This window comes from Aplidium turbinatum, chromosome 18 (assembly GCF_918807975.1).
Source record: "Aplidium turbinatum chromosome 18, kaAplTurb1.1, whole genome shotgun sequence".
Lineage (NCBI taxonomy): Eukaryota > Metazoa > Chordata > Ascidiacea > Aplousobranchia > Polyclinidae > Aplidium > Aplidium turbinatum.
In genome coordinates, this window is record NC_137489.1 from 1,385,743 (window position 1) to 1,410,636 (window position 24,894).

The 24,894-nt window shown below is 36.0% G+C and overlaps 1 protein-coding gene across 1 annotated transcript; it reads left to right on the forward strand.

Moving 5' to 3' along the window:
* Nucleotides 1-9,056: 9,056 nt before the first annotated feature.
* On the forward strand, nucleotides 9,057-24,436 carry LOC145787784 (DBH-like monooxygenase protein 1). The gene is made up of 15 exons (XM_082599610.1): nucleotides 9,057-9,238; nucleotides 11,662-11,772; nucleotides 12,680-12,832; nucleotides 13,269-13,356; nucleotides 14,431-14,603; nucleotides 14,949-15,023; nucleotides 15,519-15,620; nucleotides 16,700-16,799; nucleotides 16,909-17,078; nucleotides 17,513-17,607; nucleotides 18,023-18,179; nucleotides 19,498-19,634; nucleotides 19,741-19,846; nucleotides 22,568-22,657; nucleotides 23,946-24,436. Exons 1-15 carry the CDS (start codon nucleotides 9,089-9,091, stop codon nucleotides 24,072-24,074), a joined length of 1,836 nt encoding a protein of 611 aa, XP_082455736.1. The 5' UTR covers nucleotides 9,057-9,088; the 3' UTR covers nucleotides 24,075-24,436.
* The last annotated feature ends 458 nt before the right edge of the window (nucleotides 24,437-24,894 follow it).

Consider the following 24,894-nt stretch of genomic DNA (forward strand, 5'->3'; position numbering starts at 1 on the left):
AGCAAGTAACAACTGAGCGAGCGGAAACTTGGCATGTCACAAGTCAGTAAATTCAGTTTAGCAAGTGATGACCAAGCAAGCCCGATGCTAGCTAAAAATTTCATTTGCTGACTTGGACAGTAGCTGAAATGTAAATGCTGAGTTGTCGCATGCCGAGTGGTCCGACGACCGTTCTTTCTATTTTATCGGTGAATTGAAACGATGATGAACTGTTTTATTTAGATCAACAACGCACAAGTAAAAAATAATTGACACGGTAAGAAGAACACAATAAACATTGCCAGGTCAGAGACTTTAAAGAACTAGCTTGTTACGGCCACGCCAGCCGGAGCGGAGTGATTTTGGGTTGGCGATGCCACCCGGAAGGGAAGTCCACCAGCATAGATCGCGGGATCAGGCTGGGGAGTCTAGGCTTTAGATGATAATATCATGTTTCTCTGCAGTCGAGTGTAGCAAGAATTGACAGCGATAAACACGTGTTAACCCTTAATCGCCTATGTGGGTCTCTAGTGACCCGAGCTGTCTTTACTTCCCCCATATCTCTTGGGACGTCTAGCCATATTCTGTGTGACTTCCAGTATTCTCAAAGCATTTATTCTTCTCCCATTTCACATTTATACTTTTAAAAATATTCCACTGGTAAAATAGTTACTGTTGTTTTAGAAGAAAAAACTTATAGGGTCTCTAGAGACCCATGTTAGGTAATAGTGCAACTTTTTTTGAATAACAGTTTATTTTGCCAGCAGTAACTCTTTAAAGTACTGTAGGCTACCACAAACATTAAACTTAATTCGTATAATCAATAAACCATAAAGCAACTTCCTATCTTTTCAATTATTGGTGAAAGTTTTGTATAGTTGAAAATAGGCGAGAACTTCCCGTTGAATTTGCAACAAGAAAGACGAAAAGGGTTGAATCAAGCTTGCTTGGTTTTAGTGACAGGCAAACGTTAGCATCGTATGTGCCAAGGAAAAACAAAGTTATAATTTACATCGGCTGGCAATATTGTCGTTTTTTATGTCGATTCGATATTGTCGGACATTGAATCGTTGTTAAAAAGGAGAACTAAGTTAGTTGACATCCGAGGGAAAAACATATTTTGATGAAATTTTGCAAAAATTATGCTTCTTTTAGTACCGGTAATGTCCTTCACATCATTGAAATACTTATTTTATTACCTTGCCATATTGGCCAACACATGTCGAACGTTGTTTTTCGTTGCTAAAAAGAATTCTAGCGGAGTGGCGAACTTCTTTAAAATCAGCCACATTGGAGACACTCGTGCGAGTGTCGTTAGGTGGTCCGCAGTAACTTACTGGATTGCAATCCCGATAAAGCAGTTATTGCGTGGTGCAACGATTCTATTGTAGGACGTCGCCCAGGCCCAGACTTCAACAACGCTAAGTGATCATTTTTGCATTGTTGCAAGTTTAATTCTAATTACTTGTACTATCGTTATTTTTATTTTGTATTTTGGCCTCCAAGCACGCACATTTGGCCGCCGAGAAAGAGGTCCCGGTAGGCCACGATGGCTGCCGAAAAAAAAACGAGTTTTAAGGCCTGAACTGTGTTGCAAAATTTTGTGCGGTAAATATTATTTTAAGACAAAAATAAAAGATTATAATTAGGCTAAAAGCGAATAGCAGGAATGGTTATATTGCAAAATGTGCAGTAGCTTACATGACTTTTAAAGGGCACCATTGCACCCCCTTCCCCTCCATCTGCAGAAAAATTGAGGGCAGGGGAGGCATCCGCGCCCCCACCCCCCTTCCCCCCCGCTTCCGGTGCCCCTGCCTATATGATATCTTCCGACCGACGTAAAAACGCAATCTTAGCTTCGACCTTGAAACTTTTATCTTGCAAAAATAAGACAATTTACCGATGTTAGTATAGCTTGTAAATAGTACTGACTGGGTTCTTACATACGTGTCCTGTAGCCTATATGTGGTCTTGAATGCTGTCAAATCATGCTTTGCATGCATCTTCACCATGCTAAGTATAAGAAATTCAAATCATTTAACTCTGTTTGATTAATTTCCTTGCAGTCTGATGCATCTTACTCAGTCTTTTTACGACAAAGAAAACTGTGGGGAATTCTTTTTTATGCCAGAAATTGTCGTCGTAGGATATGATCTTCAGGATATAACTTCTTAATCGCAAATTTCAACACGACTCTGTGGCCATATGTATCTATCCCAGAGGTGACAAACCTGCGGCCCGACAAATAATTTTGTGCGGCCCGAAAAATAATTTGACAATCGCTCATGCATTAAAGACAAAAGACATCTCAAAGCTGTTTTATGCCTTCACTGGTACACCTTTCCTTTGCTACAGGTCGAGGCTGACAGATGAAAATCTTAGTATCCAGTTGAGAGTTGCCACATTGTCTGTTGGACCTAATATTAAACGCTTAGTCAAGCAAAAAACTTTCCGAAAATCCCACTAAGCAAGAAAATTCAATGCTTCAATGTTATTTTTTAATATTTTATGCTTCAATGCTGCATTAGATATCTTCAGCTGTATGATTCGTATGGGCTTTTGTTTGTTGTTTGAAAAATAAATTTCATTAACTGATTTGTTGTTTCGGAGCATAATGGTCGAAACATTTAGTCAACTTGAGCAAAAAGGATAGAGCCAAAAAAAGAAGAAATCATACTCATATGAAAACAAACGCTTCAAAAATTAAACTGTCTTCCTTATCAGTGCAATAACTGTTGCTCTATCTTTTTTGCTCAAGTTGATTTGTTTTTATTTTTACTGTTGTACGTTTCGATTCTGCGTAAGATAATTTCAACTGTGTGGGTTTTATTACTTTCATCTTCCGTTTGTTACTTTTCATGAATAATATCTTGAGTCGCTTCTAGAAGAATTCATAGTAGGTTACGATTAAAAAGTTGTGTGGCCCGATAACTCATGTGTAATTGACAAAGTGGCCAGCGACCGCAAAAAGGTTCGTCACCCCTATCTATCCTATGGCTTAAGAGGGAGAGTTGAAGTTATGTAACAAAATTATTGCCCGCATTTGTCTTGTTTATCCTTTGCCAGACCTCACTATGTTACACGCTAACAAGTCTCATGGCTGCAATTGTACTCGCATTCCTTGTTTATTGAAATTCTCAAGCAACTAAAATTAATATTTCTAAGAGCATGAGTGAAGAAGTGGAAGGGGCAAAAACAAACCAGATATATCAAAGTATTATAACAAAGCCAAAGGTGCTGGTTAGACACAATGGACAAAGTGCTGGGTAAGTAGCCTACCTAATGAAATTACGAAGACTGCGCTGGTCTTTGGCGTTTTTCTATAGCACAATCGATGTCAGTGGCTTGGTATCGTTTATTCTTAACAGAGGGCACAACCCAAAGTCCAGGAAATGATTAATGGGGAAAGTTTTTAAAGCATATTGCAAAACAGCTGTTTGTGCCTTCAGTTGAAGCTCGCACTACCGGCCGGATGATGGGAAGCAGTTTCTTTTAAGCTGCAGTGGAATGGTTCTTGGGCAAAAATCTGCAATACCCAGATGGGTTAGCCGCTAACTCATTAATAAACGCCGTGGAAATCATGAGGCTACATCGTTGGCAGCCGCTATCTCTACAAGGACCAGAATAGAAAACGCTTTAGCCATGAAAGCCATGTGACTCGCCTTTAGCTTGTTTGCAACGAGCGCGGAATGTTGAAAACAGAGTGTAGGCTTATGCCTTGTGAATCTGACTAAACACTTGGACTAAATTTTCTTTCAAATTGACTGTGTTGCATTCAATATTAAACAAAATGTAGTTTTGTGTGCTCTGCATCACTACAACATGCAAATCCAAACAAAGAAAAACAATGCAACATCTGCATGAATGCTTTGTCTTAAAAGAAAAAAGTTTTTCACAAGACTTAGCTCAGTTCAATGATAGAGATTGCGTGATGCTCTGGACTACGGCCGTGCGGCAAAGGAACAAGACGTTTAATGAATTCTGGTGTTCTTTTGATTGGAAATGTGTAAGAGTGGAATAATTGTAACACGGTATCCTATTACTTTCGCAAAAATGCTTTCAAATTTTTCAAAAACGTTTGTGCACCAACAGAGAGCTTTAATATTACTTTAATTGAGTTCTGTAGATCAAGACTGACTTCATGAATTACACTGACAAAAATAATTATGATTTTGACTGTTTTAATTGGAAAGTACATGAGGTAAATACCTGAAAATAATCAGAGATATTTATCACGAAGATAAGATGTCATATTGGATTGTTAATATCCTTCGCATAGATATGATTTAGCAAAGTTTTAGAATTGTTATTACTTCAGTTGGTTTGCTAACAAGGCACTTCCACTAGAAACGCAAGAGCATATTGTACTTGCATGTCGCAAAACGAATCGTTTGTTTGTATGTATTATTAGATTGTCGTCCGCCCCGTTAGCTCAGTGGTCACGCGCACGGCTCAAGATCACGCGGCGCTGGTTCGGCTCTCTGGGTGTGCGCTTGAGAAACTCATTTAAGGACTGCTTTCCATTCAGCGGCACCTAGTGAATGGAATAATTCCCAGGCAACAAGACTTCAACAATTGGAAAACTTCACTCTGCCAATCTCGGTAACCGGCCCTGCGTCAAGAGCCTCTACAAGTAGCCTATGCAAAACTACCAGGATTAACCTATCAAGGCTTTCAGTGCTATTCAGACAAACTTTAGACATCAACATTCAACAATGCTTTCTCAATTGATTCTACAAATGTCTGATGGTACTTCCGTCAGAGATCCGGTAGATGGCGCCTTGCACACTTTGATTTCCGGGTTATCTTTAAATGAATATTTGATGACGATTGGCCGACACAAAGACACTTTCTAAGAAATGAAATTATCTGGTTTAATTTTTAAAATGTGCTGATGTGCTCCAAGATGCGCCTGTGACTCTTCAGTCTTGGCAATATTTCTTTAAAATAATCGAGGTCAAAATTCTTTATTGTCAGATCAACGTCGTATGTTGAGTTCAGTGAATTTCATCCTTCGAAATATTAATAATTTAAATGATTACTTTAGTAATGATTATAACAAGGAAAATAATGCGCGATGGTTTCTTCAAACGCCTGGGTTCCTTGGAAAAGTTTCGGATCCTTAAACCATTTCGGGCCCGGTTCAAAAGTAAACTCTGAACCCCTTTTCAAGGCTACTGGCCAAGTTTCCAAGTTTCTCTTCTTCCACCATGGAAAGTCCATCGCATCCACATTGAACTTACCTTGTTGCTTTTGTGCTTGCATGGCTAGCTAAAGATACGGTCTGATTTGTCACAGTTTGCAGAAATTTCTAGATTGTGCCAACTTTGGGCGAACGTTTAAATAAATTATTCTAAAAATTATATTTTTACGCTTTCTTTACTGTTTTCCCCAGATGACACAATAGGTTTTAACATCCTCACATGTTGAAAAACAATGAAAATTTGATTTCGAAGATTTTAGTCAGACTGTTAATTTTTCAATAACAGTCTGATTCAACGTTTTTCAACTTACTTTTTCTCATTTGCTACTGCTTCCCCAAGGCAACAAAAAAGTTTTTTGTCATTAGGAGACAGCAAAAAGTAAAAAAATCTCAGAAAATATCAGTCAAGCACTAGCAGTAGCTGTAATCAAAATCTGCAAAATGTGACAAATCAGGCCGCATCTCCAGGTGGCCATGGTGCTTGAAACAAACTGTTCAAATAAATTGCTTCTTTGCTGGATGAGAGTAGAGAAAAAACTTAGAGCTTCAAAAGTTTTACAACAAATTAAAATAATTTACGTAACAATAAAACAATCCTACAACGGATAAAATGTGGGTCGACTTCCCCAACATAACAACGCACCTGTATCATTTTTTTTTTTATGAAAACTGCTGCATCTACTTTTTTATGTTACCAGTGGTTTTCAACCTTTTTGTTGGAACGGAACCCAATGAAACATTCCAAAAGCTCGAGGAACCCCTGTTCAATAATTTAATTGTCTTATGCAAAAAAATGATTTGATCAATCAAATTAAAATACTCATGTTCAGATTTATTTATGTACAATAAAAATACAAACTATAAAGAAACTAATACTGGCAAAACAAAATGATCTCTAACACGTTCTCGGCGATTTGACCCACCGGTATACAAACTATTAAACTGTCTGAAAGAACTCCTTGAAGCGAAGAAAACATCTCGACAAAATTTGGCGGGAAAGCAGAAAGTTGAATGTAATCGCACCACAAGAAAACAACGAAAGTTCGGGATCGCAGCGAACATGTTAAACAGTGTAGCAAATTTATTAATAGTGGCAAACCTAAACAATATTTGATTAAATTTAAACAATATGCGTATAATAATAAAATAGACTCTCGGATTTGAATCTAAACTTGCGGAACCCCTCGTAGACTTACTGGCGGAACCCTGGTTGAAAACCACTGTGTTAGACTGACATATTGTAAGTTACTTAACAATCAGCAAAATGTGTACCGTAAACTGCCATTGTTCCACAAAGGGAACAAAAATGTTTGAGCTAAATATTATCTCCCACAGCAGCCTTGCATCAGATTATTTGTGTATGTGGACTTGTCACCACATGTGTATGTTAAAAAGATATGGTAGGCTTGGAGAGATTTTAAAACTTGAATTTTTTGTGGATTTATAGCGAACGTTGCTTGTTAGCATGCCGCTCATAGACGCTTCTGGGCATGGTTATAGCGAGAAGTGATCAGGACACGATGGCTTCGTTATAGATTTGTTTATTAATTCATTCCAACATATCAAGTTTGACGTTGAACGACAGATTCCAGGACACCAGAACGACTGACAGTCTTTCCACCACAAATTAGCATAAAGCTCAGCCGTCCTACATTGCCAACTTGACTTCAAACATTAAAAATTCTTCGTGAGTGAGAAATTAAACAGAGACTGGGAAAAATGAGCCATGAATCATGGTTGTTGTTGCTTAGTAATAAGTAAAATAATAGTAATGCTTTTGCTTTTTTAGTCATATGCTGTTTTTAATTTTGAAGCTATAAGGATTCCTTTTGGTTAGCTCAGCTTGCCGTATGACGAGAAAATTTAATCGACATCCAAAACAAGATTATTTTATTACTCCTACGTCGTCTTGCCTAAAAGTTGACGAATCATGTGGCTTTAGTTTTACATATGGAAATTCAAAAATACTATTATCGTCAAAAGGCCTAGAAAACGAAGAAATTAAAGGCTTAGTTGTCGGAGCATCTGGTATTGAGCTACCTTACACCATTTCAGATGAACGAGGTTTGTGGATTAGGCTAAAAGGATACTTAGATTACCCTACTTGCTAGTTGACACCCAAAGTCAACGAGTCTAGTTTGTTGAAACTGTTATTATTGTTTCAGTTTCTTTTTGAAGACATAACCTAAAACTAACTTAATAGAACTTTAATGATGATGATGATGATTATGATGATGATGATGATGATGATGATGATGATGATGATGATGATGATGATGATGATGATGATGATGATGATGATGATGATGATGATGATGATGATGATGATGATGATGATGATGATGATGATGATGATGATGATGATGATGATGATGATGATGATGATGATGATGATGATGTTCGCCCTTCGTTTCCGAAGATGGCCAATGAGACTGAGATCAAGCCTTTTTATAGTGTGGGCTTTGGTCAGTGTAGGCTACATGAGTGCTGATGGATATGGCTGATGAGGCCTATCTGTGCGGTGAAGCTTCTGCTGCAGGATGGACATTGGAAGGATGGTTGGCTTGGGCCAGAGTTGTTTGAAGCTCGGGCCTTGCGATGTTCTCGTTTTCTGACAGCAGATAGCGTACGGTGTTTCTCGGCTGATTCTGCGCCGTTATTAATAAGACTGCGCCATGTTGGTCATGCCATAAGAACTTTAATACATCATGAATTGTCATGGCTAACCTTGTCCTACTAGCTATCAAGGCACAGAACCAACGCTGTCAAAATTTGTACAAAATTCAACTTGATTATGATTAAACAGAAGCAATTATTCAATCAAACCAAGGTTTGCAATGAGCATTGTCTTAATATTTAGCCACAAGTTGTGATGAAATAAATGGGACTTTGTTTGGATCTATTATTATAAATATACGATAGTCAACAAAAATGGTTTATTAAGTACTGCTGTGAGATTTAATGGTTTTACCTAATGATCTACGACAATATAAGCTGGACCGTGTCAAAAACAAAATTATACATTTTAGTGATTTTTTTATGATTTTTTAATTCGTGGAAAGTCGAAAGTAAAAAGATTGAAGCAGCTGCTATCATCTATTCAACTCGATGGAACTCTAAGGAAATGATCGCTTTTCAACAAGCCAACCAAGCTTGCATCTTAACGTACATCTACATTGTTGAAACATAATTGGCGTGTTTCGTTCAGTCAGTTCATATGGTATTTCCTGAACAACTGAAAATAAGTCTTCAGTGGCGTGAGTGTATTTCAAAGAGGCCATCTTGAGCATTTTTAGATTACAAGCAAGACAAGGTATCCGATTGCAAGGCGTTCGAATGGTGTAGGTTAACTGTATTTTTGTAACTTAAAGATTCCTGTTTGAGTTGAGTGTAAAATATCATGCAAGTCAAGCAGTGTGAGGTTGTTACATTAAAAACATCCAGTTTAAATAATGCAGAAAATAATTGGACTAATGTTTTCACATGCCACAGCGACACTAAATATGGAAGCACTTTCATTTAAAAAATTTATTTTACAAAAAAACTCAAATAACTTGTTTACTTGGAAACAATATGTTTTGTTTGGCAATAACTTTAGGCCTCATATCTAACCAATGCGAATTTACAAAAACATCTAATGAAACAGAGAACGTAAAGAAATTCAGACAATTTTCTAGCAAGGTTCTTCCAGTTAGCGCATGAGCGTCCTAGCAAGACCCAACAGCATGTTCTTCATTAGAGAATTAAACCAAACATTGGCTCGTTGTTATCACCATTTCGCCAAACAATTGCCTAATGATTCACTATGCAGCGCTGTGATAGCAAGAGGGTCTACCTGTATTCAAGGGACGTTTTATCGCGCAGCAGAGCGACGTACAGCAATTTTATAAACTGTATCGAGTAAAGATGAAATTATTTTTATTTTACTTCCAATGTTGTTTTCTCTTCCTTGTGACATCACAATCGAAGCAAAGCGATGAAAGGGAAACCACCTTGGATCTTGAAGAGAAGTTTCTGATGTCATGGAGTTATAACTCTTCACATATAATCATCAAGGTAAAGTATCCTATAAGCTACGAGTTTTGCTTTATTTTATTCTTTTATTTATGTTTTCTGAAATTCTATCTGACTGGAGCGCACTAAAAGTATTTCAGAAAATTTTATACTCTGTAAAGTTGACGTCACGAAGAAACGTTTTGTATCATGTACGATACATTGTGGCTATGTAGGCTGCGAAAATGGCAACATTGTAAAAGAGCTGTAAGCTTTGAAAACTGTATCATATAGGATACAAGGTAAGTGATAAAAACTGTCACTAATATTTGAATGAAACCTATGTGACGACTGGGTTGGCCCATAAGCATGCTAAAAAAACTTTTTTTCAACCACTTCTATATTTTATATTGGCAAGAAACTAACCAAGTGTCTGTAGTGCAAATATTTCGGTAGTTTTATTGTGAAACACAATTTCGATTGTAAAATTGTTTAAATTTTGAAGCATAAAAGACAAAAAGTTTAAAATTATATTACAAAGTTGACAAAAGCGGTTAAACATTTAACGTGGAATATTTGCAACCACCTGTGGCTACCATGTGCATCCATTTCGTTTGCATAACTCTGAACATTGTTACTGATTTTAGAAAATGTTATAAAGCGCTTCCAAACTTATAGTTACTGCTTCAAAGAGCAGCTAACTGCATCATATCAAGAGTTGAAGAACAAAAAATCAAAATTTCCCACACTTGAATACGTTGTCGCTGTTTAAACGGTTTCATTACGTAGTATCAACATGATTATTGATTACTATCCAGAATTGAACTCCTCCTGAGTTTGCTGCTGGCATGCCGCAATTTATTTTTGCCTTCTTCTGTTAGTAAAACAAGAAACTTTCTATGTAACGAATTGTTATTTCATTTCTGTGATTTGGCCACTGCTCAAGTTCTACGTACAAATGACTGCTGGTTGAGTACGCTGTTAGTCTATTGAATCGCTCGTTTTGCAAGTTTTTTGTAGTTCTCAGCTACTGTGTTTACTATTGCTAGCCTGCTACATTTCTGTGATCAGTGAATGCGGTTCTGGTGTGGTTGGTACTCGATCATATTTGAAATAAAGCGCGAGACAAGTATTTTTACTTGTTCCATACTCGTTGGTTGCATAGCCGAGTGATGAGAGCCCTGGAACGGCAATCGAAAGGGCGCCTGTCGGCTCGACACCGCTCATGAGCATGCGCCTGTGTCTTTGTCAGGACACTTAAAGGCATGCCTGAAGGTGGACACGAAGATTGGCTTCCTTGCCTTCTCGTCCACTTAATTTAAATCTTCAACCACAAGGCGAAAGCCTGAATAGGACAAAACAAAACTTCTTCTGTCTGACTCCTAGCGCATGCAGAATTGTTCTGCAGTCATTATCAGATTTTAGTCGTGGAGTAGTTTCAGTAAGAGATCTTTTTGCAATTCATTTCTAATCGTGAAGAATGCTTAAGTTCTCTTCTTCTTGCAATCTGTATCGGAAGACTCTTTTTCTCACAAGATTATAAAATATTGGAGTTTCACATTTGATTCGATCCAATCCAATGGTTGAAGAATTTCTTAATAGTTCATTGTAACTCGTTGTTTAATGATGTGTTTGGAGCGTTGCAACCCTAAATGCCTCTTTTCACAAAAAATACCTAGGGACTTTCAAGAAGATCAAAGCTTACTTGAGCTGGAGAGACGTAGCCTACGAATTCAATGTTATTGTGCTGTCAAAATTTTACACTTATTGAATACACTTAACACATGTGGATTGTAATTTCGTCTACAGAAAATGATAGGTCAGAATTAATTGAACCACGTAGTTTCACTTATTTTGAAAAACGCACCTTTGGCAGCAATCATTGCTACAAATGTCCTTTTTTGTTCTTAATAACTTATTTATCAGACAGCTGTTGATCTTAACATATTTTCCCAGTTTATCTTGATATTTTTATATCCACCAATAGAAATTACAACATTTACGGTGGTATACTAAAGCAACTTGAAGGTTTAAGTTTGATTACAGCCAAAAAAATATCCACTGGATTTATACGAATGGAGTTACTAGGACTTGACTTCATAAGACACTATAGTCTTGTTATCAGAAAGATTGTTTTTCACTTTTTAAAAGTATAAGAAATCCAAATCTTGCTGCACGATTCTCCAATCAAGAATTGCCATTCACCTTTCTACATATGTCGTCGTTAACTGCTTGACTAACTGATGAAAGCAACCATCACACAAATCTTTCTGACACAGAATAATGTGGGCACCACACCGGCACCACATCTACCGAAAGCCTCATTTGTTAGAAATACATTTCATGCATGATTCAAGATAAAAAGAAGATTCGGTTTCTTGGCTTCCTCTCCACTTCATGTAATGTTTAATGTCAAACTAATACCTTGAAACTCTGTCTTGACATACCAAATACAATCGTGCTGTTTGTTTTCTGCATTTTGACAGCTTAAAGTTATCACTACTGGTTGGATTGCAATTGGATTTTCACCTAATGGAGACATGGTAGATGCGGACATCCACCTTGGCTGGGTGGATAATGGAAAAGCTCATATTACAGTGAGTGGATACTGTACATGTGTTCCTTTGGTGTGTCCTACTGGCCATGTGTGCTTTTTATTAAATTTGGGTGAAAGTATTTAGCTTTAGGGGAATGTTGATCCTTACTTGATCCAAGCATCAGGAGACAAGAAGATAATATTCTTATCATACTAAGCTTTTGGCACTAAGAAGAGTGGGGTGGCCAGTAGGGAGGGTAGTCAACGCACCTTTTTTCTCAAATCACTTAGCAACTCGGCTCAGATAGGAGGCTTAGGTCACAAACAAATAATCTGAAAACCCTTTTTAGATCGGGCCGCGGGAAAACGCCGCACAAAAAATCAATATCACCCAAACAAAATAAAAAACGTTTTTTCTTCCAAAAAAAAAAATTAAATAACGTTAATAAAAAGTAACTTAAACGTTAATTAAATTTAAAATAATTAATAAATGTCGCATTGAACCGTGAACGCAGAAAAGATAAAATAAGAATTGCACAAAAAAAACGATTTAACTTTGCTGACGATCATTTTGAAAAACTAAAATAGAATATAATACTTTAAACTGTGTAATACTCCTTACTGGGTAAAGCTGAATTCCATACTTGAATCCAAGCATCGTGGGATGAGAAGATAAGGTTTTCATTATACTAAGCCTTCAGCACTAAGGAGAGTACGGTGGCCAGTTCCTTTGTCTTGGCCGCCTTTCCTTCAGCAACTACGCCCACCCCATATATAACAAAGAGGTGAGCGGTGTTTGTCAACAACCAAATTAAGCCGGGAGTCGAACCAGGATTGCATGATTAGGAAGCGATGCAGTAAAACTATCGTTTCAACATGTTGCAGTGTTCGGAATAAAAGGATTTGATGCAAATTTCAATTTAGGATCACAAATTAAATATGAAGACTGATCAATTCATTTACATCAGGATAGGCATGGGTTGGATCACAATGGTTATCCTCCTCTTGATAATGAGCAAAATGTGGAACTTTTGGAAGGTTGGGAATGCGATGGAGTTACATTCTTGAAGTTTGTCAGACAATTGGCTGCTTGTGACGAGAAGCAAGACCGACCCATCACTGTGAGTATTGTTAGAAAACAATGCATTCCAGTCATACACTTGTGGCGCAGCAGCAATACAGAGTTCTGCCACAAGTTAATATTTCAAACTGGTGTCGCTTCTGCTTAAAGAATGTGTTGCAGACGATTACTTTGCTTGATAGAACTATGCTCATACAATTCTTTACGCTTTGAATGGAAGTGAGATTGTTTTCAATATTTAGCTTTTTGAACAGCTGCTGGCAGGCAATACGTAGTTTGAATATAATAATTCTTATATTCTTCGGCAGCTAAACAACGATTTCTATAACTTGCTTAGAATAAGATAACGCATTGATGGGATACTATGTACTGACGATACTGACAAAATGAGTTATTGTTTATCGTAAATGGTTTATTACTTTATGTGCGGGACGTGCCATTTTATGCAATATCCATCCATTTGTTATACGTCACAGACAGACACAACGAGAGTGATATACGCTTATGATGACAATGATCCAGATCAGGATGGAAATTTTAACAAACATACTTTCCAACACAGAGGTGAGTCGATCTTTGTATGAGAACATCGAACCGTACCTCACTGGTGTACATTTCAGTATGGTCCTCCATTGAAAGGGATGTGAGGATTAGTAAAGTCATTAAAAGGCCAAGGTCAATCGAAAATGGAAGAGGCCATATTCGATTTTCATCCTTGTTTCGGCTCATCAAACCCAATTCTTGCTACAAAATAAAGGTGTTTTAATATTAATTTTTAATGGTAAATGCGTGTTTTGGGAACAAATACGTTGAAGCGAGGTTATGTTAATGTCAACAACTTCAGCACTTCCTAATCAACCGAAAGGAGTTTCTCTTATTCTTTACTTTAATTTTTGTCAAAGCCAAAAGTTTGTATTAGGATTTATGCGCAGATAGTTAAAACTTAGTTAACCTGTTTAGTGTTTATGGAGAACCATGTTTGAAAAAATAGGTGTTTGAAAACTCCATGTCAATCAATAGCAATGTGTTCTTCTTCAATACAAAGGTTGCTTGATTGATTGACTCTAATGGGGATAACTGCTCATCTGAAGTGGTTAAGAGCAAACTCAGAGATATTTGTGAAGTGACAGCTGTAATCCATGCAATGTGTTCATGACTTCAACACTAATTTCCTTTGATGAAAAAACTTTATTGAAAGCAGCGATCGAATCAATGACTTCCTTTGGGACTTCAGTTTTTTGCAATGTTAACATTTCGTCTAGTGATGGTAATTTGATGCTGTTTTAATTACATTTTCTCTCACGATCTCTGCGGCAATCATTTTTACAACATCGGTAATGCAATACGATTTTTCATGCTTACTTGCATTCCAGTTTGTAAAAAAAAAAAAAAAATTGATCCGAAGTTCAGGGGCTCATCTGAGAATCCCAGAGAACAAATTAGTGTTTTTTTTTACATTGAATGCAGACGTTGAATCAATGTAACAAAAACTGATTTTTTGGCTGAGATCTCTGATGGTACTATCGTTCTCTCTAAATAGTCTCTGTACACAATACATTTTCAAATCTGCATCGTGGATGGAATAACGTAGGAAATACTAATAAGTGATGCGCTACATTCGAACCAATCATGTTTCAGGTACGAAATTCCTTCTTGTTCTTCAACCATCACCAAACCTGGAATTCAAAGAAACTGACGCTTTGACCTTTGAAGTTCGTGCAAATAATTCAGCAATTCCAATTCAAGAAACGTATTACAAATGCACTTTAATCAAACTTCCTGAACTTGATGCGAAGCATCACATCATTAAGGTTAGTTGTGGTTTGAGTATTAAACAGTGTTGCCAAGATGGTTTTTATCTTTCCAAGTTAGAAACTCAGCTCCTTGCTTCTCGGACCACGTTGAAAAGTTGTGGTAACCTGAGAAAAAAGTTTCTGAATTTAAAGGCTGACATAAGCTTTGAATGGCAATTGTATTTAAAAAAAGCTACGAAGAAATATTCACGAAAGGATAATTTGCTTGTCTGCTCAGATGCTAGTTAATTTCAATATGTGAAGTTATCCAGTTAAAGTAATGAATGTGGTATCTTGTTGTTACAACACCACCAAATCATTAAGCATAAAGTGACGCTTAAAAATCTCTGTAATTGCTTTCAGAAAGAACCAATCGTTGAAGAAAAATACAGCTCTATAATTCATCATATGAATGCATATGCTTGCACTGACTTGGAGGTAAGATTGCAATGCTACACTGACTTGTTTTAAAGATTGCACAAGATTTAAACCCAGTCAACAAAATCTGTCATTTTTAAATTGATTCAACGTCTGCAGACGTTGAATCAATGTAAGAATGACGAATTTTGCTGTCTCGGAAGTTTGCACAAGTTATTGCACAAAATAATTGAAATCGTTGCAATGTTTGCATCACAGATACTCCTTTGCATGGACATTCACCTGGTTCTGACAGTCTGACTTATAGTTAGTTTTGTAGGTGACTTTTGTATGTTTAAAAAACATGCAGGCAAATAAAATACTCACAAAATATCATCAAATAAACCATTGTGAACATAGAAGACTACACGGGAACGTTCTATCATAAGCCAAGTTTGTTCAAAATCGAAATACGAAAGCAAAGCCAAGGGGTCGTTTTTGCGCTGAACAAATGCAACTACTCTTAAAGTTTAGTTGTTTTAGCATTTCCATAACATTTTTGTTTATTTTCGGTAGCATAGCACCTTTGCTGGAAACAGCGAACCATGTTTTCCAAACCCACATCCGGACTTTGACAGTTGCCATTTGATGATATTTGGCTTTGCTATTGGAACCGAAGTTAGTGTTTGCTTTATGAATATCGTTTGGTTGTTTGTTAACTTCAGCAACCGGTTGAGAACAAAAATTCATAGATGAAATCCTATTGAGATTTAGTAACTTAGTCAAAGCAAGTTTTTTTTTTTGTCTCAGAATAAACATTCCATAAGTGTCAATTTAATATCTTATACCAACCACATACCTTACACCAACCACTTAATATCTTATACCAACCACATTGCATCTTGTTGACCAGGCTAGTTGTTGTTGTTTCGTATGACGTTATAAGTTCAAGCAGTTTTCATTGAGCCAATTATGAGGACGTTGTTTTACAGTGGTTGTACTGTTGCTCCATCACTTTTAGTTGCTATTTTCTAACACTTTTGCAGCCTATTTCACACTTACTGGGGATCACCAGAAGAATCTATTTCAGTAAGGATCTTCTAATGTTATCCAGTAAGGGTGAAACAAGCTGAAGAGATTTTTAGAAAATAGTAACTGAATTTGATGTAGTTTGCTCGGTTCTACTGGGCTCTTTTGCTTGGCATTGAACACTTTTTGTAGTTTAAATTGCATTTATTATTTAGCATATTTATTTTATATCTAAATAATAAATATTATTAATACCACAAAAAGTGATCAATGCCAAGCAAAAAGCCAAGAAGAGCGAATTTAATCAAATATAGCTATTACTCTTTAAACCCTTGACAGCCTGTTTCACCTAAAAGGAGGATCATTAGAAGGTCCTTATTCAAATGGATTTTCTATCTCTATTTGAATAAGCACTTTCTGATGATCCTCATTTTAGTGTGAAACAGGCTGTCAAGGGTTTAGAGACTAATAGCTATATTCTATATCCACGTTTTTTTGTGTTAACATTGTTTGTACAATTTTTGAAATTTTGTTTAAGGTTTTTCAACAATAAAGAAATATTGTTCAGATTTTTTTCCAGTCCATTTGATTGAATTTTGTTTTATAGCTCACTTGACCATTTAAGAAATAATACAAGTAACATGGAACCAGATTAGGTTTTTCACAGTGTATGTGTTTTTGTATTTGTTTTATACGTTCCATGTGATGCAATTTATGTTCCACTTTAGGCCACAGCTCCACCTGAACATGCGGGCTACCCTTTAGGAGGACCAGGCGGGTTCAAATACATCAAACTTTCAGTTCATTATAATAATCCTGATCTGAAAGGTTAGCAGCAATTTATTCAACTGTAAAATTACCTATATTCTCATTGAAGCACAATCGATGTAGCATATGTATGGCTTGCTAACTTACAAGTCGCATTATTCAATTCAAGAGATCAGGGACGCATCAGGATTTAGAATCCACTACACTCCAACATTGAGGAAATATGACGCAGCGACAATGAAAGTTGGATTGTTGCCGACCCCGTTTCAATTGTTCATCCCCCCAAGAACTGATTCCTATAAAGTGGATTCCGGATGCGATAGTGGCTGCTTGGCAAACGTGAGTATTGGTCAGTCACAAATACAAGTGATAGAGAGTCAATAGTGGGATTTAGATCAGTGGCCTGCTATTGACATTTGGCAATTCTGGTTTAGGATATGGGATGTTAGCACTTTCTTGTTGTTTACAGTCACGTTTTCAATCTACTAAGGGAACGAAAACAAATGAGGTTTTGTAAGAACAAAATTGTGAAAACATCTGATGTAGGCCTAGATAATCTGATAAAAAAATAAAGATACTTAAATATTCAACTGTGTTAATGCCTAGAAAACGTTATGAAAAGTAAGTTGTTTTCATCTGTCAGTTAAAAGAACGAAAAGTCATAAAATGTTTTTGTTTCTTACTTCATATAAAACTTATACTCAGCTTTCAGTTTGGAATACAACTTTTGTAGTACTTTATTTTTGGTTGCTCAATTCAAACGTTATGTTTAGAACATGAAAGAAGCCTATACAAGTTTCATCATGATCTACAAAATAGCCTTGCATGCTCATACCTTAGGAAGGAAAGTGACACTGAAACATATCAGGTTAGAAATGCGTTCTGCAAACGTCAGTAGCCTACGTTTTTATTGTTGGTTTAATCTCTGTCCAGTTTTATACATCACTCATTGTTTATCGTTTGAGCGTTGTGATATTTTTTTTACTAGACACTAATTATAGTAACCGTTGTAGCATCTTATTTGCAGAAAGCATCATTATTAACACTGTCGTTCTTTCAGACAACCGCTCCCCAGTAACATGGTCTTAGTTAAACATTGCATGGTGGAAGCTGACTGTGGTGACCTTTGGTCTTTTGCTGCCATCGTTGTTGTGCAAATTATTTATGTTGTGTATGTATAATTTTGTTTTTTTGCCAACAGAACAAAATAAACTGAACTGAATTGCTTGCTAAAGTAAATTTCACATTGACGATAAACACTGAATCGATTACATTGTTTTCAGAAATGGAAAAGAACTTCCTCCACTGGTCAAAGATGACAACTTTAATTTCGAGTTCCATCAAGGGCATGTTTTTACTCCAGAAAGAGTTTTCAGGAAAGGAGATTCTTTGCAAATAGTCTGCGATTATTCAAGCAAAAATAAGTCTCACGCTACTTTGGTATGATTGTAAAATAGTTAATAAAAGAATCGTCTTCTTTACAAAGTTTTGGGAGCGACGCATGTACTGTAATTCTTGTAGTATCACTATATCAAAGCACATACTCTTTATTAAAAACGTTTGAGCTAAATGTGTAGGCTAATATGTTCTAATACACAATAACATTGTTACGAAATAAGTAGCCTATTTTTTAAACTAAGAAGTTGTTTTTGTTCTGGGTAGTTGAAGTAAGACCATGTTCTACAATGATTCATATTTCGACCTGCAATAAATTGTGGAGTTCATTGCAATTTTCAAGAAAATCTTGAAAGTTAACTTCAGCTTTTACCGAAATATTTTAATTTGATAAATCTAGTCAAATACAAACTTGGCTTTTCTGCAGATGAGCCATCATGTGGCCACATAACACACCAATATTGAATAGAAAGTTGTTGATGACAAAATGTACAATTTGTCAAAATATTTTTGAGGAAACCCTCAGACCCTTGGTAATCTGGTAACGTCTTTGAATTTCCAATTTTTCCCAGTCAACTTTCTCTTTACAATTTTACTTTTATGAAACTGATAAATTTTGACCAGAAAAAAGTTTGAGTTAAGAGTTTATGCTTCATCGTTATCAGATTCCTTTGTCACGTAGAGGGTTGCAAACAATGAAACACCAAGTATTTTTGATTTGTGATATTTTGCAGTAATTGCAAGTTTGTAGTCAAGTCTTACCTATTCTTTAATGGCATTTGTCCAAATTCTTTCTGGTCTTATCACAACCCCCAAAAGCATTCGTTTTAGTATTTATTACAAACGAATACCTAAAAATAATTTTCAAATTCTTCTGTTTTTTTTTTTATTTCGAACACTTTCATCTTTTTCTCAATAGCCTACTTCAGTTACTATCAAAATTTTAAAATAGTAGATAAAATCAAGTAAACTTGTAAAAATAATTTTAAGTTTTTTTGAAGTGAGTTTTTTAAATTAGTGACAAAATTATCTCAAGCGTTTAAGAAGTACAGTATTTAAGGACTAATTAATCATGATTGTCCAGCTCTCATGATGAACTTTTTTTTACCTACGAGTGTAAACCAATATTAGTTTTGTCTGTTGTATGCAGATATTAGCTGCATGATAATGTGCCTAATCTGGTACAGACGTTGGCATCCATGGTCTTCCAAACTTCTCTGTCATTTCATTGTCATAAATATCTTTCACAAGACATCACATACAAAATACTTGTAATCATAAAACCATTTTAGAGCAGTGGAAAGATGAAGTGTTGAGAACTTCTAGTCTAAAAGTCCAATAATTTTTTGTTTTTGTTTTCAAGGGAGGTGTTGACACTACGCAAGAAATGTGCTTGTCTTATATTTATTACTATCCAAAAATCCCAATGTCCGAGTGTTATTCTGGGCCTACGAGCATTTTAAAACCTCTTCAAAAGATGATGGGGATCAAAAGCACGAAGTAAGAAGTGAAACTTACTTCAATAACTAAATACACAGTGGCATAGTATGATCGTAGTCTTTTGGTAGGATAGTTTATTTCAACAATTCAATTATTCCGCTTTCAGAAAAATCAATCGGAAAACACCTTTCCTTGAAAAAACTTTAAGCGATTTTGTCGTTACGTCACCACCAGAAATGGCCAATCAAACAATTGATGACGTCGTTACAAACGTAAGTTGGCAGATTTAGTTTTCAATCTGAACCGTAATTTTTGTTTTCAGTTTTGTTTGTTTGTTGTAACTTAAGTGCGGCTTGGTTGTTCTGATTTAAAAAGCGATCTCGCGGAAGAAAAGAATTCTGCATCTTCTAACTGTCTCTTTTGATAAGTTGCCATCCGTAAAAGCTCTCCGATATTTGCTCCAAAAATGAAGCTAATCTTTGTTGTTGTTCCCACAGTTTAATGTTACACCCGAGTATTACTACTGTATCACAAAGCAACCGCTGTCTACATGCTAAATCCCTTTAACCCTTTACACGCCAACGTTCCCAAAATGGGAACATGGGGTTGAAGTCGCGCACAGCTTTACACTAACCTCATTTAAGATTTTTCTGTTTTGGATATTGTTGTTGAATGATTATTGTTTCAGATGCATTTGTTGAAAAATTAGTATTTGCAAAATTTTTCCTTTTATGAAAGCGATGGATTTAGTCAAAATCATATTTTTCGTCTTTCGAAAAAAAGTGCTTCTCGAAAACACAAATCAAACTTTTTTTCAAAATATTTGTGTTTTTTATGTGAGACTATTACTAATAACTTGTTTCCCCTACCATTTGTTTCGTTATATTTAACAATTTTCTTCTCATAATTAAATTTATACGTTGTTCCCAAAATGGGAACGTTGGCAACATGTGGTACACAAATAACGGAGTTTATCTCAAAAAAGTTCTCACTACTTTTACCAAGAGAACATTTTCACAGCGTGATGCTGTCACAGTATGATATTTTCACAGCTTGATCTTAAACAGAAAACACTTCTATGACTTCTATCGAAGGAACGGAAAGAGCTTGCAGATGTCGAAAAAAAGACAAAGCATCACTGAGCGACCCAAAAGAACTGCAGCCATTCGATAAGGTTCAAGCTCATGGAGGGAAAAGCATGTTTGAGATATTTTCTCTGTTCTTTACTGATGACATGTTCTCTTTACTCGTAGAGCAAACAAGCTTATATACAAGGAGAGACAAGAATAGGATAAACTTCAAAGTTGATGAGGTTGATATGAGAAAACTTATTGGGCTTACTATCAGTTTTGTACGCGTCAATGAAATAAATTGACGGCGTCAGCGTTAACGCAAATTGCCTAAAAACTTCACGGCGTAAAGTAGCCTACTGCGTAAGCTCTCAAAGAAATTGACGGCGTCAGCGATAATTTCAAGCGCTATTTTCTAAGACCATGAGCAGAGACCGTTTCCGCAATATAAAAACGTAATTGCACCAGGCTGACAATCATAATCTAGCTCAGTCTAAAATGGCCAACGTACTGTCGCTGTTAGACCTGCTAAGGTCAAATTGTCAACAATTTGGTACATTTCACCAGTGACTAAGCATTGACGAATCGATGGTTCCTTATCGAGGACTACACAGTGCAAAACAATATAATAAAAGGAAAGCCAGTAAAGTACTGCGGTAAAGATGAAAGAAGAGCTGAACCTTTGGGAGCACACGTAGTTGAGACAATGCATGTCATGTGTTGCCGGCAAAGACCAACATATTATTCTCTTTAACAATTTTTTCACAAGCCATTAACTACTTACTGATCTTGCTGAAGAAAACATCAGAGCATGCTGTACAATTAGAGAAAACAGGACCGGTTCCTGTCCTCTCTCCAGTAAGCAAACCTTCCAAAAACAGCCTGGAGGAGAATTTGATTATCGATCAGACGGCATTGTAAATCGTGCTAGATGGAACGATAATTGTGCTGCCACTATTGCAAGCAATTACTGCGGTGTAGCACCAACTCAAACAGTTCAACGAAGAGTGAAACATAAGGAAAAGTCAGTAACACAACCATTTCTGATTGCTATGTACAATCAGGGAATGGGAAGTGTGGATGTATGTGACAGGTTGCTATCTTCTTACCGGCCACGACTTCGATCAAAAAAATGGTGATGGAATCTTTTTGCCCATATTATCGACCACTCAATTGTAGTTGCCTTCCGTTTTATAATTACGTAAATCAATGTTCTGAAAACCACCTTCAGTTCAGGCGCGAGATTGCTCGGTCATTGGTGAAAGTGGAGAAACCTAGTCGTCGACTTAGGAAACCTACTGCACATCCGTCTGCAGCCGTGCGATGCGACTCATTGAATCATTTTCTTGTATCATCGTAACAAGGAAGATGTGTAGTGAACATGAAAAATACAAGGTTGCTATGCACGAAATGCGAAAAACCGACGCATAAGTTATGCAGTGACGCATACCACCACAAATAAAGTTAGTGACAGGGAATTTGTAGAAAGTAGAAAGTACAGTTACATGGTAGAAAGTACAATGGTAGAAAGTAGCCTACATTTGTTGTTTGTGGATCTCTTAAACGTTTGTACTTTTGTTTATTGTCTTTTTCAGTGCTATTGTATCGAATAAAGTAGGCTACCCAAGTTTACGTCGTATTCAAATACAAAACACGATACGATATTTTTTGGTACCTTTACATGCCAACGTTCCCATTTTGGGAACATAATAAAAAACAAACAAAGAAACAAAAATTTTAAATTTTTTTCATAAAATATTCTTAGTTAGACTAAAAACTACAACATACAAAAAAATCACGAACAAATAACGAGAGATAGTCTTCGCCGCCTGTAAAGGGTTAACAATAAATGGTTTGCTAACTTTTGTAGAAATTTTAATCATGTTTTATCTAATTGAATGTTTGTGTGGTTTAATTTTTCAGTACCAGTGGGACAAAGAATCTTCTGATAATATCAGCAAAACTATTCATCAAAGCAAAAGAATTCAAGCCTGCATCAAATCCAAGTCAAAAGTACGAAACTACCAATTGCTTCATCATCTACTTCTATTGGAGTTTAAGAGTTCTTACGAAATATTCACAGAAAAGGCCATTGTAGTTTTAATTTGAATTTCATTACGTTTAAAAGAAAGTGTAGATAGGAATTGAACGCATTGGTAAAATACTGAGAAATGTTGCGTTAAGATCGTGATGATGGAATATTGAAACAAGCAGAAAAACACATCAAAAGCAAAAGTCTAGGAAGCACATAAACATCAATAATAACATACAAGTTCTGTTTAGATAGATCAACTATATTTTTCCACCATGAATAAAGAAAATTTTAAAATGTAGCAGTATCATTGGCTTCAATTTGATTAGTAGCTATTTGATCAGATACTGAAGAAGTCGCTTTTACGGAGGCGAAAGCTTTGTCAATAAATTATACAAATTTTCTAACCTGACTCATTTTATTTACTTATTATATTAAATTATGAAGCTCTATTGAATTGCTACCTGAATTTTGTTTATCATTGAGTTACATAAGAAAAGACTTTGAACAAAACTATGTTGAAAATGCGCCGTAGTATGTTGAAAATGCGCCGTAGTATGTTGAAAATGCGCCGTAGTATGTTGAAAATGCGCCGTAGTATGTTGAAAATGCGCCGTAGTGTGTTGAAAATGCGCCGTAGTATGTTGAAAATGCGCCGTAGTATGTTGAAAATGCGCCGTAGTATGTTGAAAATGCGCCGTAGTATGTTGAAAATGCGCCGTAGTATGTTGAAAATGCGCCGTAGTATGTTGAAAATGAATTGAAGACGAAGTTAAAGTTTGAGAAAAGTGTTTCTTGAGCAACACAAAGTACAACTACTTGAATTATTTTTCCCGGTTTTACAAATTTTAAAGTTTACAGAAACATGATCATAAAAAGATCAAATTTTAATTACTTTCCTATACAGTAGAAACCTCATAATAATTTTGACTGGTATTTCACGCTGACTAATTTACCTTCCAATTGGTTCAACCTTCATTGCTTTGCACTTCTAAGTTTTGTCTCATAAGATTTATCGTGGGAACAGGTTAGTGATTACTGTGACGTCATTACATTTTCTTTGTTACAATTATCATTAAAGTAATCATTCAAATTATTAGTATTCGAAGGTGGAGATTCACTGAACTCAACATATGACGTTGGTCTGACAATAAAGAATTCTGATCTCGATTTTTTTTAAGAAATATTGCAAAGACTGAAGAGTCACAGGCACATCTCGGAGCACATCACCACATTTTAAAAATTAAACCAGATAATTTTATTTCTTAGAAAGTGTCTTTGCGTCGACCAATCGTCATCAAATATTCATTGGAAGATAACCCGGAAATCAAAGAGTGCAAGGCGCCATCTACCGGCTTTCCGACAGAAGTACCAACAGACGTTTGTGGAATTTATTGAAGAAGCACTAAAGATAGAAAACGTCTGAACATTTGCAAACAAATTTGTTTTGTTTATTCAGTGCGATGCCATGACGATACAATTCCATACGAATTATAAATCATGTTGGATTGGGAACACGATACTTTTCGCGTAAATCGTCAACTTTTTTAACGTTTTTTTTGCATTATTGTGAGACTGGTCTACTTCAACAATTGCTTGTCTTCATTTTTTTTATTGCCATAGGAAATCAAGTACAAATGTTACTGATATCAACAATGGAACATGATATCGGGCGTTAGAAATACTTTATAAGAAATCATATTGTACATCGTAAATGTAATCTGCGTGAAATAACGTTTAAAATAAAGATTTATATGGATTTTTGTATTATTTTCAAATCAAGCTGAACAAAAAATCTAAAAGGAAAATCTATTATGCCCAATACTGCTTAAATCAAATATAGTTATTACTCTCTAAACCAGGGGTGTGCAACTTTTATTACAGGAGGGCCAGATATAAATAACGGGGTGAAACCGCGGCCGCACGTTTATTTAACATATTATGATTTCTTGTAGTTGCAGGCACAAAAAAGTATTTTTTTTGTTATTCATGTTTTTCTTATTGCATTATTAGAGGTTATCTCCTTGCAGAAATAAAGTTAAGACGCATAAATTTCTGAAGAAAACTGCTATTCAAATTTGTTGTCACGCCTTCTTTAATCGAGTTTAGTGAGAAGTTTGCAGCTGGCTTCTTTTCCCGACGGCTTTTGCCAAATTTTGCTTTAATGGAAGTATGCCCGCAATTCGAAGTCCATTTTTCAAGTGTTCGTCTGTCGGAA